Source organism: Colossoma macropomum, unplaced genomic scaffold (genome assembly GCF_904425465.1).
Source record: "Colossoma macropomum unplaced genomic scaffold, Colossoma_macropomum, whole genome shotgun sequence".
Taxonomy (NCBI): domain Eukaryota; kingdom Metazoa; phylum Chordata; class Actinopteri; order Characiformes; family Serrasalmidae; genus Colossoma; species Colossoma macropomum.
Genome location: NW_023494803.1, coordinates 34,994,067 through 35,013,267, shown reverse-complemented (window position 1 = coordinate 35,013,267; position 19,201 = coordinate 34,994,067). Strand labels below are relative to the sequence as shown.

The 19,201-nt window shown below is 39.8% G+C and overlaps 1 protein-coding gene across 2 annotated transcripts in view; it reads right to left on the bottom strand.

Annotated features, from left to right (window-relative positions):
* The window catches only part of babam2 (BRISC and BRCA1 A complex member 2), a 104,153-nt gene that overhangs the window by 8,373 nt on the left and 76,579 nt on the right, over positions 1-19,201 (bottom strand). For both annotated transcript variants that reach the window (XM_036593623.1, XM_036593624.1), the window contains exon 8: positions 3,210-3,309. In XM_036593623.1, coding sequence (XP_036449516.1) covers positions 3,210-3,309 — 100 coding nt within the window. The remainder of the gene's footprint in view (positions 1-3,209; positions 3,310-19,201) is intronic.

The window sequence follows — 19,201 nt, the reverse complement described above, 5'->3', positions numbered from 1 at the left end:
CAGGCCCTTTCTCTAGGCTGTATTTGTTTAGTTCCTGAAGCAAGCAGGGCAGGAACTTTGCATCACTGCACTCCACACCCTCGCCGGGGGCAAAGCGCCATGACACGCAGCCCAGGCCAAGCCCTCTTATTGGCAGGTAAGTGTGGATGGGCGTGGGTGACAGAAAAGTGAGTCACTGCTAAGAAATCTAGTCGTTAGACATGCTTCATGGCATTACTTCAGAACCTGACTTACTGTGTGTGTCTATTTGTGTTTGTGTATACGTGGGCGTACATGTGTAGGTGTCTGTGTGTTTAAGAACGGTATATGATTAATGGGTGAATGTCTTTCACTTTCAGCGCTGAGCGGTCTAATTTTCGTATGATGCAATCTGTAATTGTGCATAGGATGTTACAAATCTCCTAAAAACTACGAATCATTCAAAAAAAAAAAAAGAAAATCAAAGTAATGTGTACCCTGCCGCCCTACTAAGACAAAACTGAATTTGTTAATTTGCCAGCAATTTTATATTAACTCTACCAGCCTAGTTATTCACCTGATACACAATTTTTCACCCTTGTCAGATTTTATCCAGGTCCGCCCACAGTACCATGGCCCAGCGCACATCCTCCCCCTGCTCCATGACCCTGGTTAAGGTGAGCGTGGCCACGGGCCCTGGCTGGCGCTGGCTCTGGAACATGGGCAGGGCCTGATTATGCATGCTGTCTCTCTGTGTGTGTGGGCCGCTCTTCAGGTGAGAGGGGTCCAGGGAGCCGAGAGCGGGGCAGGCTGAGGGGGACAAGGGGGCAGAGGCCATCCCTACGGCCACTGACAGAACACAGCTTATCCAGTCCATCTCCACCTGTCAGCCCTCCTGCCCTTCCAGCCTGAAACAGGCCATGGAAGCCAGCCAATACACACACTCCACATGTGTGCAGCCAAGCATTCATCTTTGCCTGCATGAACACATGCAAATCCGATTTATAGTATAACTGATTTAATCTTGTTTTTTTGTCTTTTATTGTTGTCCTTATGTTGGTAGATTTGATTACAACCAAGCTTGTGTAAGACGTTTTCACTGCATGAAAGGTGTTTTGAGCCTTATTTCATTGCTTCAAAGGTACTTCATACATATTACTACCACAACTACATCTACTCCTACCACTACTACTACTAACACTACTACTATTAATAATAATAGTTGGGGTGCAGGATCAGGATTGTTTAGAGGTTTTGCTTCTAATAAGCAACCGGCTGATTTATTCCAATCACTTTAGCCGATCTGTGCTGTGATGTTTATGATGTACACTATGTGAGCAAGTACAAGGTCACTGCATTTATTTATTTGTTCATTTGCAGTCCAATGGACTGACCGCCCCAGAGTCCAGACTTCAACATTATTGAACGTGGTCAGGTTTGGATATAGTTTACACATATTCTACATGTTTATTTTAACCACAATGAGTTACAAAACAAACAAAAAATCTGCAGGTGTTCTCAGGACAATCAACTTCAGACCTCAACATCACTGAATGTGGGATCACTTGGACCTTAAGAAGCAGAAAATGCAACCAGCTACTAAGACCGAACATTTGGAAATGTGGAAAATGTCCCTGCAGATTTCTTTGAAAAACAAATAAGCAAATCTAAAAAGAAAAGTTGTAATAAAGGCAAAGAGTGGCCACGTTAACTACTGAAAAAACTGATACCATATTTAGCTGTTCAGGCTTCTGTTCTGCATCTGTTAAATATGTTTTGAGCTTTTTTTCTGTTACTAAAAAAAGGAATAATGTACTTACTGGCTGGAAAATCAAATAAATTAATGGTGGTCTCCTTTTGTACTATTGCACAGAACTATACTATTGCACAGAACTATGACTAGTAGTATTAGTATACTACTAATACTACTAGTAATAGTAGGGGTGCAGGATCGGAATCAGCCAGAATTTTTGCTCCTAATATGCAATCGGCTGATTTATTCTAACCACTTTAGTCCATCTGTGCTGTGATGTTTATGATGTACATAATGTGAGCAAATACATGGCCACTGCATTAAGTTATTTATTTATTTTACTCCTTTACTTTGGCTGGTTTAAAAAATGGAAATAATTCTATATTTTGCATTGTAATTTCTGACTATTTAAAATGATAGTATTAAACACACTGAAAAACTATTTTATATTATATTGTGTTCTTCATGTTAAGTTCCACTCTTCCATAGCAGCTCTAAGGCTTTTTTTTGCCTGTAGTCATCTCCACAGACTGCTAACAAATGTATCCTAACATTAAGCTAACATATTTCAGTAAATTCATAAGGTTATTTGGTCATATAACCAGGAATATTTCATTAAGTATATTTGTGCAGAATATTCACTTAAGCAGCTGTTACAGTCAAGCTAACATTACTTATCACAGTTTTGATATTTGAAGCATGTAAGATGTACAGGTAGCATATCCTTTACTTAGTGTGGTGCAGTTTTACACTGAATCGTTCTGTAAATATTATAGTTTAAAGCATATATCTGCCTATATTAGTCTATACTAGTGGAGGAACCTGCTAGTCCTCTGTATTTGTTGTGTTTTACTACAGGTTTGAATCATTTAGTACAAACATGCAATTTGTGACTGCAAGCCTGACTCCCCTGCAGAAACCTGCTAGGACTCTTAGTTGTAAGAATCATGCAAGCATGGCATGACATCAGCCAAACTGGCTATAAAGAAATGAGAATCTGAATCAGCCATTAAATTCATTATAAAAATTACTATTATTTTTTCTTCTCCTTCTCCTTCTTATTACCTTAATGTCCTATCAGAGGCAACACAATTACTAGTGTTGGTCACTCTGTGGGAGGGCCAAGTTACTTTCATCTGCCAATCAGAGTGATGTTAACTAATTGTGGGCATTTGTTAGATCATGTGTAAAGGACTGGGCAGTCATCACTCGCCTCCAAGTGCACTGAACTGTCCTACACACCTCTAAAAGATTTAGTGACTGGCTACAGGTCTTTACTCTGCCTAGATGACAGTGTTGTGCAATACGGCAGACTTAGACACCAACAGAGAATCGGCAACTAACATGGGGTAGAACTCTGGGTAAAAATAAAATTCACTGCACACATCGTCACACATCACTGCACTAATGCAGGGTATGCCATGCCATTATATAATCCCCGTAATGAATGTGTGGGCACACAGACACATGCATGCAGAAGTAGATGGCTTCTTTTTACCTTATTTGTGAGTAACTGGCACACTTGAGGCACGTAGTCAATGAGGCAACCTCCACTCGGGAAGGCAGGAATATGCAGGGCTGAGGGCCCTCCAAGGGCGCTGTGGGAGAGATTGAGAAACACAAAGAGAAATGCTAGTTAAAAGGTTCGGAAACGAGGCGAAGCAGCAATGCAAAAAACATAATGAGCATCTGAACAAAGCATATTCTTAAACATCAATGGACCCAACATAACAGCATTCTTTTATTCATTTTTAAATGTCGTCTCTCTACTTCAGCAAAATGAGCATTACATACATTACATACAGTATTCAGACACAACTAATACTACTAATTAGTTCCTGCATACACAGTTTGTATAATCTCCATTGCCATTAGAATGGGATGCTGTGAAGCAGTGAAACTGCATTCTCTGGAGCAATGCAGCTTCTTCTAATACCTATGGGATGAGATGGAGTGATGTTTGTGATCCAGAACTAACCATCCAACATCAGTATCTGACCTAAATAATGCTTATGTGGCTGAATGCAATCAGATCCTCACAGCAATGTTCCAACACCTAGTGTAAAGCCTTCCCAGAAGCGTAGAGCCTGTTACTGCAGCAAAGTGGCACAAAATCCCTATTAATACCCTTAAAATGCTGGGTGAAGTGATGTCTACAGATGTTTTGGACATATCATGTAACTCAGGTCATCTTAGAAACCTAAAGGTGAAAAGGTCAGCTTTTAATTGCTATGGTTCCAAACTCTGAAATTCCCCTCCTGAAAACCTGAGATGGAGGAACAGTTTTTCTTCTGAAAAGCATTTTAAATCACTGCATTTATACAGAATCAGTGCTTTTATCCATATCATTACTTAAACACTTATCGTTTCTCTTTTCTACAACGCATTTTTAAATAGGCCTTTGTCCGTCTTGTTTGATTTAATTGTTGTTTTAATTTTCATGTGCATTCCTGGGTGGCACAGTGCAAGACTTCACAGCAAGAAGGACCTGGGTTCGATTCCCTGGCTAAACAGGGTCCTTTCTGTGTGGAGTCTGCATGTTCTTCCCGTGTCTGCATGGGTTTCCTCCCACAGTCCAAAGACATGCAGTCAGGCCAAATGGACACGCTAAATTGCCCCTAGGTGTGAGTGTGTGTGTGGACGTATATGTCTGTCTGTATAGGTGTGAGTGTGTGTGTGGACGTATATGTCTGTCTGTCTGTCTGCCCTGCGAAGGACTGGCGACCTGTCCAGGGTGTCTCCTGCCTTCTGCCCAAAGACTGCTGGGATAGGCTCCAGCACCCCACCGTGACCCAGAAGGATAAGCGGTTTAGAAAATTTGTGTGTGTGTGTGTGTGTTACATTCCTAAAAAGTAAAAGTGCCATATTTTTTCTTTGTGTGGTGCCATAGAATAACCAGTTCTGGAGCTTGCTCTTAAGAGAACCAATTTTGCAAATGAGATGTGTGGGAAGAACCTTTTTAAAGTTTAAAGGACTTCCACATAATGTAACAACTCTAAGAAGAACCTTTAATTTGGTATAGAACCTTGACATCATGTGAAAGTTCTTCAGAGTCACAAATCTCTTTTTAAACATGGTTCTTTAGGGAATAAAAAGTGGTTCTTCTATGGCATTGCTGCGAGAACACTTTGTAGCAGCTTTATTTTTTAAGAGTGTTAATTTAACTTTAGATTTTATATGTATTTCTATCCATCCTACATTTTGTTTTCAATCTCCATGTAAAGCACTTTTTGTGCTTTATCTGAACATTAAATAACTTTGCATGTTTTTTGAGATCAAAAAGGGGCTTCATATATAAAATGTGTTAGAATTTATTATAAATGTTACAGAAACTTTGTGTTTGAGTGAAGCATCAAACAGCATTAGTCAGTTGACACTGACTACTCCCAGACTGCAAGTTAGCAGTGGGTGAGCAGCCGAGAGAGAGAGAAAGAGAAAGCAGTCCAGTTAGAGGTTATTCTGAGAGAAGGTCAGTGGCCCACAGAGGAAGTCTCCATCCCGTCTCGCAGCTCCGCCAGCAGCACCCCACAAACTGTGCATTGGAAGCCAATCTTGCGGAAAGTCGCACGAGTGAGTGATTCATACTCCTTATCCCTCGTTCCCTCCATTGGCTCCTATGTTCCTGCGCTGGACTGCTGTTGTCCGCAGCTGCTGATTAGCGAGGAGCCGCGGAGCGAGAGGCGGACGGCCGTGTGCTGAGATGACTAAAGCTGCCGGGCCGTCCCTGCAGGCCCGCAGGCCCGCTCGCACAAAGTTCATTCGCTTGGCAGATGCTTTAACGTGAGATGTCAGACGACACTTGCTGTTGCTATGTCCCTCAATGCCTAAGCAAGGCTGGACATGACTAACGACTATATAAGGTGCTATCGTGCAGTGCACACTCAAGGACGCTGTATGTTTAGAATTAGCCCAGTGGCTGTTGATTTACCGTGAGTGACATTTAAAAGAATACAACCTATGAGTTTGATATTTAAAAGCATCTAAGCAACACAGCCTTAATGTTTCAGTTACAATGTTTTTATATTCACATCTAACTTAAGGTATTAAAATCTTAATACTTTAAGATTTTAAAAGGTTCTCAGAAAGCAAAACTATTTTAATAGCTTTAAAAAAACACCCTAAACAGTTTTAACCCAGCCCAACCCGGCTCTTCAGTTCCCACCCTAATCAAACACACCCATTCTAGCAAATCAAGGTCTTTAGGAGCGCTTGGGCATTCGTGCCAGAGGCATTAAATCAGGGTAGGAGATAAAGTCAATAGCAGGGTTGGGTACCTATGCTTTAACACTACCCTTGTTAATAGACTGTGCTTATAATAGTTATCACTCAACAGTGCAAGAGCACAATCAACTAAAGCAGGGCTGGTCAGTTCAGTCAACTCAGGGTTATGTCCCTATATATATATATATATTCATACTTACAAAACACCATGTGACTTCACCACTTAAGGTAGCTTCTTTATAAATACAATTAGATGGTTTTATAGCATGGTCGGACCACACATCAGAAACCAGGGGTGTCCAGTTCTGGTTCTGGAGGCACAAAGGCCTGCACAGTTCGGTTTTAACACACCGCCTTAACACACCGCCTAAATCACTTAGATTTTGTGTGTTTAAGCAAGCTGTACTTGACTACTGCCTTCCAGAACCAGTGTTGGACACGTGTTGTAGAAGCTCAAGTCTTTGACAGACTGAGCTGAATAATCCTGATTTAACATGATTGAAATCATGTGGGAAATAATTTTTAATTATTTTTTTTTTTTACTCACAGCTCCTTGAAACTACTGGACATTCTAGTGAAAGTACTAAATATACTTTTAAACAAGAACATTTTCAAATGATTTCATTTGTGAATTTTAGTAGGATATGAGATTTATTTTTTGCTGCATGTTTATCTGTTGACATCAAATTAAACAGGGGAAAAAAGCCAAAAGTTCAGACTCAAAACCTAGAACACAGAGTTTAATGTAAATAAAATCCTTATGTAACTATGTAATCAATCATGTAACCGTAATCATGTACAATACCGCTCAAATATTTGGAATGACTATTTCAAACTATGTGCCAAAAGGTAAGTGTCATAACTGTCAATCAGCTGCGCTGGCCAGCTAGCTGTTCATGTCATGATTTCGATCTGTGAAAGACATTAATCTCTCCCCATTACAGCTGACACTGAAATCCTGCTTTTCTTTTGATCTGATAAGTCAGCACAGAAAAAACGCACAAGACACAAGCAAGCAGCGTGCATAAAACACGAGGCGCCCAGGCCCTGCACACAGAAACAGGTAGCAAATGTCACTGAAAACATTAGAAAAAAGTTGAGTGAATAAAATGGCAAAAATATACTGTAATTCTCTATTTACATTATTTTTTGACATTTTATCTGATCTGAGCTTTGATCTCCACTTGAGAAATTTGATGAATCCTGGATATTATTTTTATTATAACTTCATTCTTGACATTATACAGCTTTCTCGGTCATTTTAGACCTTTTCTATTGTCTAATTAATTATTTGAAAGCTGTGAATTTGCACAGTACGAGCACATTAGAATCATTTTATACGCGTCTGCAACCAAATTGGTTTTCTATCATTGAAAACACAGATTCCTTATGAACAGCGATTGCACACTTTTGAGTGGGAGTGTAATTATATTTAAACATCACAGAAAAACAGCAGTAATAGGATGTTTACGTGCAAAAAAAGAAGGTGAATAAGCCTATGAGGTGAGTGAGCCATAAAACAGATGAGGCAGACGGAAAGAATCTGGGAGCAGACATGACCTGAGCAGCTCCCACTTCACCCACACCTAGGGTTTCATCACATACTGAATGATGTCACAAGGGGTCACTCAAAGTGTGAGTGGGTGTGACTAATTTAAAGGGTCACGAGGACAAAGAATGTTCCATTAACAGCTAATACACAGAGAAGCTGTCTCTCAGCAATTCACTTTGGATGGAACCTTTTGTTAACATACATAAAACATTCTACTTATATGTACTTCACTTGTCTGAATGCAGAGCGAATGCATGAGGCAAATGAAAAAGCATCATCCTCCCATATGAAAAGAATGCATTCTTCACCTTTAAGATATGTAGAGTAGCCACTAACAACTTGGCACAACTTAGCCAGCACCGTCATTAGGGCTTAGATCAAGAATGCATTTCACTGATAAAACAGCCAGCCAGCAGTGAAACAATCTAAAGCAAATGTAGAGCAATTACACACATGAAAATGTCACTCATGTCTATCAACCTTATAAAGTATAAAGTGCTTACTGCACAGACGTGTTATTCATACAATAAAAGCGGAAATGGGAAATTATCAGGGACGTCACTCAACGGCGCACGTTATTCAACTGTCAATGTCCCAGCTTTCTGAATGCTTGTCTATCATAACTTCTGTGCCCTCAATAATCATGTCAGATGGAGATGAATTGAAGAGATGGGAGAAGAGACTATGCCGGACAAGGTGGGGGAACAGAATGCCCCAATAACAAAGAACGGTGTAACACTGACAATAGAGCCTGCATCTCCATGGAGATAACTTGCAATGCTTCATTGATTTCTGACATCTTCATAAGGACATTGCTGCTGCTCAAACAAACAACATCCACCGGCTCCTTAGCATGACCTCCCTGCTGATGTCTGCTGATGCCTTCAGTGAGAGGTTGTTTCCCAAACCTTACATGCAGCAGTTTGAGAAATATAACAGATTATAGATGTTTTATTGTCATTTTGTTGTATTATTTACATGTAGTTACATAATTATGGGAGACGAGGTGAAAAAAATCATAGAAATGTCTTAGGAAGGTGGTGGGCCACTATGAGCCACCGAAACTGGAACTGTTCTGGAGGGGCGGAACACTGTTCTTCCAAAAGACGTTCCCTCAATTGCTATTTTGATGATAGTGCCAAAGAGCACTGTCGAACACATCTGTCCAAAATCTGCCATGCAAATCTTTTATTGGGATCTGCTGACTGTGAAGGCCAAAGCAAATGATTTACATACATACATTTTCATACTCAGTCAGTGACCCCTTGCACTCTATGGATGCAGTCATTGTCTTCCTGGAGGAGACCAGGATAGAAATGTTCAATCATAGTCGATTTGTCAGAGTAACTTTGAACTGATTTGCAGTTATTCTTCCCTCTAAGGGGACACGTAGACCCAATCCAAGCCAGGAAAAATGCCCTCCACAGTATAACAGAGCCACTGCATACCCTCAGAGGAGTCAAGCATTCAGGGCTGCACTGTTCTCTTGGTGTATGTCTCACATGCACTCGCCCACTTGTGCAGGTTATGGTGAAGGATGATTCATCTGATCGTATCATTTTTTCCACATCTCTATAGACCAGCGCCTGTGGTTTTTATACCACCGAACTGTCAAACGAGCATTTGCATTTGTAATGAAGCATTAATGCACTGCAACCCTCCCATCCTATAATGTCCCTCTCTGTAGTTGTGGATGGACTGTTCTGATCATGTCCTGCACTGCCATCTGCTCTTCTGATTTTCCTCACAAATCGCATTAACGCACGAGCATCACAGTCATTGAACATGCGCTTTCGCCCACAATTTACAACTCCATGCACTGATGTCTTTCTTATAGATCTAAATGCAGATGTGACTTTAGTCACAGTTTCTACTGAAACACTAGTCAGTGGAGCAGTCTCTCTAACTGAAGCTCCTGCCATCCCTGCCTCAATAATGAACCCTCTTTCAGAGTCACTTCACATATCTTGTCCTCTTATGCAAAATCAAGGTCAGCTGGGCATGCTCCCAATTTAATACGTGCCACAAAGCATGATAGGATGTTAACTGCTTAACTATATCAAACAGTACACCTGCCAGAAACACTCTGCACTGTTGTGTTTCTCTAATCATTTATTCAAGTTTTTATGTGGTCAGTGTCTGTACAAAGTTAGAAATAAAGGTTCTGTGCAGGTACATTTCTCATTCATCAAAGTACAAACAATGTAAAAGTATCTTCAAAGGTACAACAGTGGTTTGAAGATCCAACTGTGAACCTTAAACATGTTTTCCTAGTGGAAAAATACATATTTGTACCTTTTCATAACCTAATGTTTTAAAACAGAACAATAAAATAAAAAGCCTGGAAACGAAGCAGGGTGGCCCTTGAGGGTACCACCCCAGTGACAAGAGTGCCCCAATGACAGTTTAGTTATGTAATGAATTAAATTTCCATTCAACGAACATTTTGTGTGAACAGGTTTAAGTACTTACTTTTGACTTTTTTGTAAACTGCCAAATGTTAAATGACAGAGACAAAAATATAAAGAATGGTTTTTGTCCTTTCCGCAAAACAAAACTGTACATGTGATAACATTTCAACAAATTCAAATCCTAAAATATCTCTTCTTCTTTTTATGAACACAAATGTGGTATCGTTTGAAAGTTTGGAATCCACACATTGAACGAGCCACAAATAAGAAATAATTAACTATGTGAACCCATTGAGCCCAGTACTGGAGCTCAAAACAAACAAACAAACAAACAAACAAAAACAAAGAAACAAATCAAGTTGCTTGTTTAAATCTGGCACCAGTGGAGTTAAGCAGTGTGCATGTCCCTATAGGCAACACAAACATTATACAAATTTCAGCATTGAGAACTGGATATTTCTGTGCACTACCATGTTTTCTATCACTGTATAGAAGATGCATGAGGCTTCCTTTCTTATTGGATGTACAGTGTTTTTTCAGAGCAAGTGTAAGGTTTCAGATCAGTAAGTTACTGTTTTGTTTATTCAGAGTAAGGATAAAGTGAAACTGTGTGAATTATATTTCCTATACATGTGTTTTCTAGTTCAAAAGGGCAGTTTATGACACAAACCGAATAAAAGTCTCATAATTTTGGGCTTTGTTAGACCACATTCTTTACATATCAGACAAATGCAACAACGACATTCAGAAATCTTGTTATTAAAAGAAAAGAGTAGATAAAACGACAGAAAAAAAAAATTCTGCATCTGCCTAACAGGGTTAACATAAAATTACACCACACTTTTGTTACTGCTGGTGATAACTGCAATTTTTAAGGGTTCATTGGGCTGTACATGCTTTAAAGCAGTTGTACATGAGGGGGAAGTGGCCACCAAAACCAAAGACAGGCAACACAAATGGCCGACTACACACCCGCACACACAGTGACGTACGCACACATACACCTCAGATGAAGCACAACCTGAATATTTTAGTTCTTTTCCCAGCTCTTTCTGGGCTGGAGGCAGATGCAGTGCCCACACTGTTCTTTTATATAATACAGCGGGTCTGGTGCCCTAGCGAGGAGCAGAGCTGGTACACACCACAACATACGCATTCACCAGGCACCAGGACAAAAAAAGGAAAAGATGCTCAGAGATAATAACTCCAAAATACAATGCGTCAGACTGACGATCTCCTGAATAGAGACAAAGAGAAAAACAGATAGAGAACTGAAAATATCTTCAGCTCTCCATCAACCCATAGACATGTGTAGGAGTCAATCTCTCAATCTCTCAGCAGCGCAGATTGGGCAGGGAGATGAAGTGAAGTCCACTACGCAACGCAGCGAGAGCTTCACTCTAATAATAACAGAGCAGAGCGTGTGGGCGTGCAGAATGGAGAACGCTGGAGATGTTTGAAGTGTGAGGGGCTCGGTGGGTAAACACGGATGTGTGAGTGGAGATGGAAAGGCTTCTGAGACAGAAGAGAGAGGAAGAGAGAGAGGTAGAGGAAGACATAGAGAGAGAGAGGGAGAGAGAGAGAGAGAGAGAGAGAGAGGGAGGGAGAGCAAGACAAAAAGAGAGTGAGAGAAAGAAGAACTAGATAGTAAGACGGAGAGGGAGAAATAGAGACAGAAAGACAAAGATGAAGAGGAAGGAAGGAGAAAAAAAAGAAAAAGAAAGTTAAAGAGAACAAGAGAAAAGGAGAAAAGAGAAAGATATGGAGAGAGAAAGTGAGAGATAGAGAAAGAGAGAGAGCAAGACAAAGAGAGAAATGGAGCGTGAGAGATAGAGGAGGACAGCAAGATAAAAAGAGAGAGAGAACTGGACAAAAAACAGAGAGAAAGAAGAAAAAAAATAGAAAGAATAAGACAGAAAGAGAGAAAAGAAGGCAGAAGGAGTGAGATAGAGAGAGATGGAGAGAGGAGGGAAAGAGAAAAAGAGAGTTAAAGAGAACAAGAGAAAAGAGAAAGACATGGAGAGAGGAAATGAGAGATGGAGATAGACAGAGAGAGAGCAAGACAGAAAGAGAGAAATGGAGCGAGAGAGACAGAGAAACAGCAAGATAAAAAGAGAGAGAGTGAGAGAGAAAGACAGGAAGATAGGAGACAAAAAGATAGAGGGAAACAGGAGATGAGAAAGAGAGAGAAAAGAGAGAAAAAGAGAAATGGATTGTAGGATAGAGAGCCAACCACATAATAACCAATCCCAAACAAAAATACACTGCCTACAGGACTGAAACTACAAAAAAAACGATGTACAGACACAGTGAGCTCTGTCTGGCCACTGATACAGGCCAGCGCAGACAGAGCTGGTTACCCACAGCAGCAAGACTGTGCTCTCACTGTGGGTTCTGTGGAGATGGACACTTCCTAACAGAGAGCTCAGAGCTATGATTCAATTGGAAACATACTCTATAAGAAAGTGTGCAGCATCTCATCTGAGTTTTCTACACTGCAGCAACCTGAGAAACTGACAGATATCTAAGTGGAAGAGTGGAAGCAAGCAGCAACAGCCTGTCACAACCTGAGAGACAACCAGTGAGGCAAATCATCAAATTCTTGTTGATTAATACTTGTTCTTAAGTTCTCACAACTGTTTGTTTTTCACCATTTTCCTTTAGAGAGCACTGATAATTACTGTAACTAACTAATAATCCTGTAAATAACTTAATATCTAGTTTTCTCTTTGATCTCCACATTAATTTCTCTTATTTGTGTTTGCATGTTTATTGTTAACTGCATTGGCAACAGTATAGAGCATCTTACATTACATTCATGCCATTAGAGCACTGTTGACCTAAACTGAGAGCGTGTGAGAGAGACATTGATAGAGAGTGAAAGAGAGCAAGACAGAGCGAAAGAGAGAAAGAGGGAGAGAAAGAGAGCAAGACAGTGAGAGAAAGAGGCGAGAGAGAGTTAGAGGGAGTGAGAGAGAAAGAAAGAGAGAAAGAGAGCAAGACAGTGAGAGAAGGAGGCATCTGTGAGAGAGAGGGAGAGAGAGAAAGTGAGGTAGAAAGAGTGAGAGAGAGAAAGAAGGAGAGAGACACAAAGAGAGCAAGACAGTGAGAGATAGCGGCATCTGCGAGAGAGAGAGCAAGAGAGAAAGAGAGAAGAGGGAAAGAGTAAAGAAAGAAAGCAAGACAGTGAGAAAGGTATCAGCGAGAGAGGAAGAGAGAGAAAAAGAAGTAGAAAGAGTGAGAAAGAGAGGGAGAAAGAGAGAGGGAGAAAGAGAGAGTGTGAGAAATAAAGAGGGAGAGAAAGAGGCATCTGCAAGAGAGAGTGAGAGAGAAAGAAGGAGTGTGAGAGAGAGAGAGAAAGAGTGAGAGAGAAAGGGAGAAAAGAGAGAGAGAGAGAGAGAGAGAGAGAGAGAGAGAGAGAGAGAGAGAGAGAGAGAGAGAGAGAGAGAGAGAGAGAGACATTCTTATGTGGTTCGTATTTCACTCTACTTGGGGTGGGAAATAAAGGAAATAAAAAAGACCGAAAGAGAGATCTGGGAAAAAAGAGAGAGAGATGCAGGAGATTCCTGTGTGGTTCGTATTTTGCCCTGTTTGAGGTGGCTGAGAGAGACCTTTCTCTGGCTTTTCTCTTTCAAGTCCCACTCACTCACTCTCTCCCTGCCTTTGTGTCTGAGCCAGAGGGTCCGGCTGGCCGGCCGTTTTTTCTGCAGGCGCTGTGTTGGATGCCAGCCTTCAGGAGAGCTGAGAGACGGAGCATGCAGGAGCTCTTCAGATGTTCTGGGTGTTTTTTTTAAAGCTTAAACACAAGGACAGCTCGCTTAGGCTGGAGCTACAGAACCTGCACGTCAACTAGAGACACAATAGAGCAGAGCCGGCGGCAATCCCTCCATCCCCCAGCCTCTCTCTCGCTCCGCGGCACATACAACACAGGCCTTATACAAATGCTAAGTTAAAACAATAGATGCGGATAAACATCTCCCTGCAGAAAAGCAAGAAAAAAAACAGTATTTAAATGCTCATGTATATGGCAATTCAACGTGTGTAGGTGTGTGTGTGTCTGAATAAAAAAAAACACACACACACAAAAGAAACAAAAAACAAAGTTGAAAGAAAGAAATCCAATTTAAATGTCTTTTCTGTAAGCTGTGTGCAGGCTCAGGTTTGCCCTCAGAGTCCCATTTCCATGATTTCACCCTTATTATAAACCCCACTGCCTACAAAACACCCACACACGCACGAAATCAAACACAAACATCCACTCCCGCTTGTCCCTTCCCCTAACTCAGCCCAGCCTAGGCCGTGAATGTGCAAGCACAAGGGCAAGGTCAGGTCCATGCGTGGAAGCGCATTATTAAACCCCCCCCCCCCCCACCCCCCACCCCCCACAATGCAAGCAGGGGAGAGGGTAGCAGGGCCTGTGACGGATTGAAGCTGACATGGCCGGAGAGCGAGCAAACGGGCGGCTTTCCCTCCCTCCCTCGCTCACTAGGCACGTTTGAGTGGATCGAGGGTGGCATGGAGAAAGAAGGAAAAAGTGGAGGGGGGGTGGGGGTTCGCCCAGAGGCGGGCATTACCAGACCTTGCCCATCGAGATCTGTTGTTAAGACATCATGAAGTTTCCTACTTCCCCTCTGTGGAGTGACCTTGCTGTGTGGTCCCAAACCACACAACAAAAAAAAAGATGTCAAGACCTTTGGCCTGATTTAACACTTCACTATTTGATTTATCATTTTTTATTAAAAGGACCAATATCACACAAAATGGGAATTATCGCATGGGAATTATCCTTGCTTTACAGAAAATAGAGTTTGATATAGTATGCAAACATAAACACAAAAGGTTTTAAGATGAACTGGGAGTCCATATATGGAAACTAAGCTTCAAAAGCTTCAGTCTTGAAGTTATTTTTTTGTGAAAAATAGTGTCTGCAAGGTGACACCAAGATGAAGAATCCCAGCAACTGGACCTTTTTCGCAACTGTCAAAAGGATTGGAATCTCCAAAAGTAGCCGAAACAGGGTTATAAGTATGAGCACTCACATTTTCAGCTCCTGAATGAGGTGATGAAGCACCATACTATTTCCACTTTTCTAAATCGAAATTAGCCTACTGAAAGTCACCACTTGTGAGCCGCAAACCATATTGTTTTGTTCCTGAAGACAATCTGAACTTTTGCTATTTATTTTTATTTTATTTTTTGTCATATGAACCCTAGGACCATAAGAAATGTTGGAATTTAATTAGAGATGGCAACAGTCCGATACCAGGTATCATTATTGGGCCAGCATCTACTCACTCACTGAAGTATCTCAAACTCACATTGGGTTGTTAGCTGTACATTTCTCCCTGTGGGGATGTGTTTGAGTAGTTTGAGCATGATAGCTTACTATTAGATGCTCATCTTAATTAAATCAAGTTTATTATCACATCACATTTACACAGGTGCGTAGCCCCCTTTTAGTTCTTAAATATACAAAAAAAAAATATATATATATATATGTGTATATATATGTATATATATATACATATATATATATATATATATATATATATATATATGTGTGTATATATACATATATATATATATATATATATATATATATATATATAAAAGAAACCAAAAAACAATATATATATATATATATATCATTTATATACACACACATATACGTACACACACACACACACACACACACAGACACACACATACACATACACACAATCTATATATATATATATATATATATATATATATATATATATGTATTGCTGCTGTCAGAAGAAAACCCTGTATCTCCATTTTTGTTGTTGTTGTTTTTCAGTTTTTAACAATTTGACCTTTTGCCTGTTGACCTTTACATTGTCTGTAAATTTCATGATGATTGGCCCAAAATGACTTGGAAAAAAGTCTGGTTCCATTAACTTACATTAAAAGTAAAGTAGGTTTTTTCCTTTTCCTGTAAAGTTATCATTTTGGAGATACAAGGTTTTTTACCAACAACAGCGATATATATATCGCTGTTGTCGGAACAAAAACCTCATATCTCCAAAATGATAACTTTACAAGAGGACGAAAAAACACACTGTACTCTTAAAGTACAGTGATAAAGATAAAGAGAGGTTGAAAATGGTCATGGAAAAATGTATTATGACTGTTTCAGTGTCACAAGTTGACCTCAGGAAAAAAATATTAAATACAAGAATGATGTATGATGCACCTTATGAGTGAAGTTTCAATTAAAAGTTGTTAATTTTATTTATAGGTATTGGCAGATATTCATATTCAGGGTTTCAATATCGTTACTGGAAAAGAAAAGCTGTGCTGTGCCATCTCTAATTCTAATGTAACCACATACTGATGCATGGTTCTCTGTGTGTTTACCCAACCTTATGCCCAACAGGTGTGGCATAATCAGATGATTTTAGATCTCAGCGGAAAAAACCTAGATGTGCAATTAAGAGGATCACTGTTTACTGACAATGAAAAGCTTTAAACAGTCACGGCTGAGTGACTGTAAATGATCACACAAGCAGAATTATTCCCAGCAGATCTCTAATAGACTAACAGCAACAAACCGCTGAGATTTAACAGAAGGAAAGAACACTCTCGATTCTTTTTATCATAATCAGCTTAATTCCACTTCATAATCTCTCACATGCACACAGGCATAACAACTGAGCACCAACACTCTGTCTCATAGTACACGAGCACACACACACACACACACACACACACACACACACACACACACACACACACACACACATACATACACACACACACACATACACACATATACACACACACACACACATACACATACACACACACTCTCCCAGCTAGTTCCCAATTCCTCATTATTTAGAGAAGTAAATAGCAGAAGAAGTAGTTCTCCTGTCCTTCGGTATTTTCTGCATTTGGCAGTTGGATAAGGTGTGTCATGGGCTGTGTATGTGCCCCTCTTAAATAACACCACCACAAGACAGTTTAGTGGAAACTGCTGTTCCCATGTCTGTGTATGATTAATCCTCAAGGAAAAACATCACATTTTTAAAAAGACTTTTAATCTTGTCTGTATATGAACGATAAACGAAACCTGAGTGAGCAGTACGATGTAAGTAGTAACGGTGCTGGACACGGGAGAACAGCACATAAAGCCAGCGAGAACAGGAGCACTGGCCTAGGAAGAGCAGGTTCTTCTACAATAACTAGAGCCTTCAGGGCTATTCATTAAGCCTGTAACAGTATGCTTAGATATGTCATGTGTAAGGTTGCAGCTCACAACTACTGCTGTAATGACTGATCTATCTACTATACTCCATTAAGTGAACAATCACACCATTACGCCTTATTCTATATATCTCTTCCTGCTGATGCCATCATACAAAGTACAATTAGTGCAAAAAGTGATTTCTTAAAAAGCCCATATCAGGGAAAACTGAAGTGTGTGATGTAGTTTGTTAACACTGTTACAGTTTCAAAACACATCCATTTAACCCCCAGTCCATACAGTCCATATCTGAAAACTAAGCTGCAAAAACGTCCCATTTTCAATTCATTCTTTTTATAAGATCACAAAAACCAACATTTACATATGCACAGCTATTCAGCCTACAGCAAATTTAGCCCTGCCCATTTACACTGAAGTTATAAGAAGTGTTTCAACCCAGACTGTTTTTCAAATTAGGCACAATACAGGGCAATCAGAACAAAGCATATTTACATATATCAGTAACAAAAACAGCCTGCTTCATTCCAATGGATAAAGAGTGTTTGGAATTGTTTTTAGCAGTAAAAGTAAAAAACACATAACTGTCATAAACAGACCTTTAAAAAAAATAGAAAAATGTAGCGTATTCCGTCTGTAATGGTGCAACCAAAGAAAAGGAAAAAGCCATATCGCTCCCTAAGCTTCCTGCAGTGCATCACTGCAATCTGTCAGAATAAATGTGTGTATCAGGTGAAATCTGCGCTCCTCTGCATGTGTTCAAATTTGACATGCTGCTCTCTGATTTTTTTACTTCAATAAAAACACCAGTTAGACATGGCCGCTTAGGTTTAAGAGAGTTATTGTCAGTTTCTCTGTTGTGTTGAATTCAAACTACAATTCTTAGTGACATTATTCCTATAACAAATTCAATGCAAACTATTCAAAGACAGTAATGGACTTATTTGGTTTCTCCATTTTGCTGAAAATACTTTTGGTGAGCAAAGATTCTCTCATCTTAGATGCCATGTTAGAGTTAGAGCATAGTGACTTTTGTTTCCATGGCTACAGCACTAATGCATTTTTATTTCCGGTCACCACAGCCTTTCCTCCAACTGTTGATGAACAACGTCCCTACTATAGCACCATAGATCTTTATAGTGCCCTTTAGTTTTTAAGTAAATGATGTATCAACTTTATTTCAATAAGCAATGTCTAGCTATGTTTCCATCTACTTTCTGAGCTAATTTGTTCTCATCATTCCCACTTTTGGCGATAAAAATGAATTATGTAATGATGTAATTTCCTGCAAAATGCTGTTTGTATGTATGTTGACACTTGTGGACCTTTGAATTCCATGACTTTCCCATAATCCACTGAAAAGCTAAAATGCGGCAGCATTCCTTTTGAAAACACTCTCATCTCCTCCTTGGTGCAGGTATGCCTGTCCGCCATGCTGTTTGTTTGTGTTTAATGTAAGATGTCATGACACTGAATTTATGAGAAAATTATTTCTTTTTATTTCTTATTTGCATTTATGAGCTGTTTTCCTGATATGTTTAATCTGCGATGAGAACTTTTCAACCACAAAAAAGTCGCAAAGTCAGATTCTCGCTCACCAGCTTCTTGTTCGAATTTTCATGTTCTACCTTAAATGGTGCAACAGTTAGCTACACAGTTAGCTACATTCTGGCACCTTAGGCACCATTTAAGGTGGAACGGGAAAATTCAAACAAGAAGCTGGCGAATGACAAGCTGACTTCAGCTTCATAAAAACCTAAATGTTAAGAGACATTTTACAAAAACTGTTCTACTTTTGTGGAAAAATTTCCTGTCTGAAATGTGAGAAAAGTGTCTATAGCTGAGCTAAAGCTTAAAGCAAAGCAAAGTAAGTTAGGTCTGCGTTTATATAACCCTGCGTATTATATTTTTAGCCTATACTATGACATTAGCACATACTGAGACATATTTACAGCCAAGATGGTGAAACATTATTTCAATAAAATGGACATGAAATCTTGTGGCTCCCAAGGTGGTTAAAATGGCTTAAAAGGTGTTGAAAATGGCTCTTCTTAACATAGGGGTTGCTGACCCCTGGC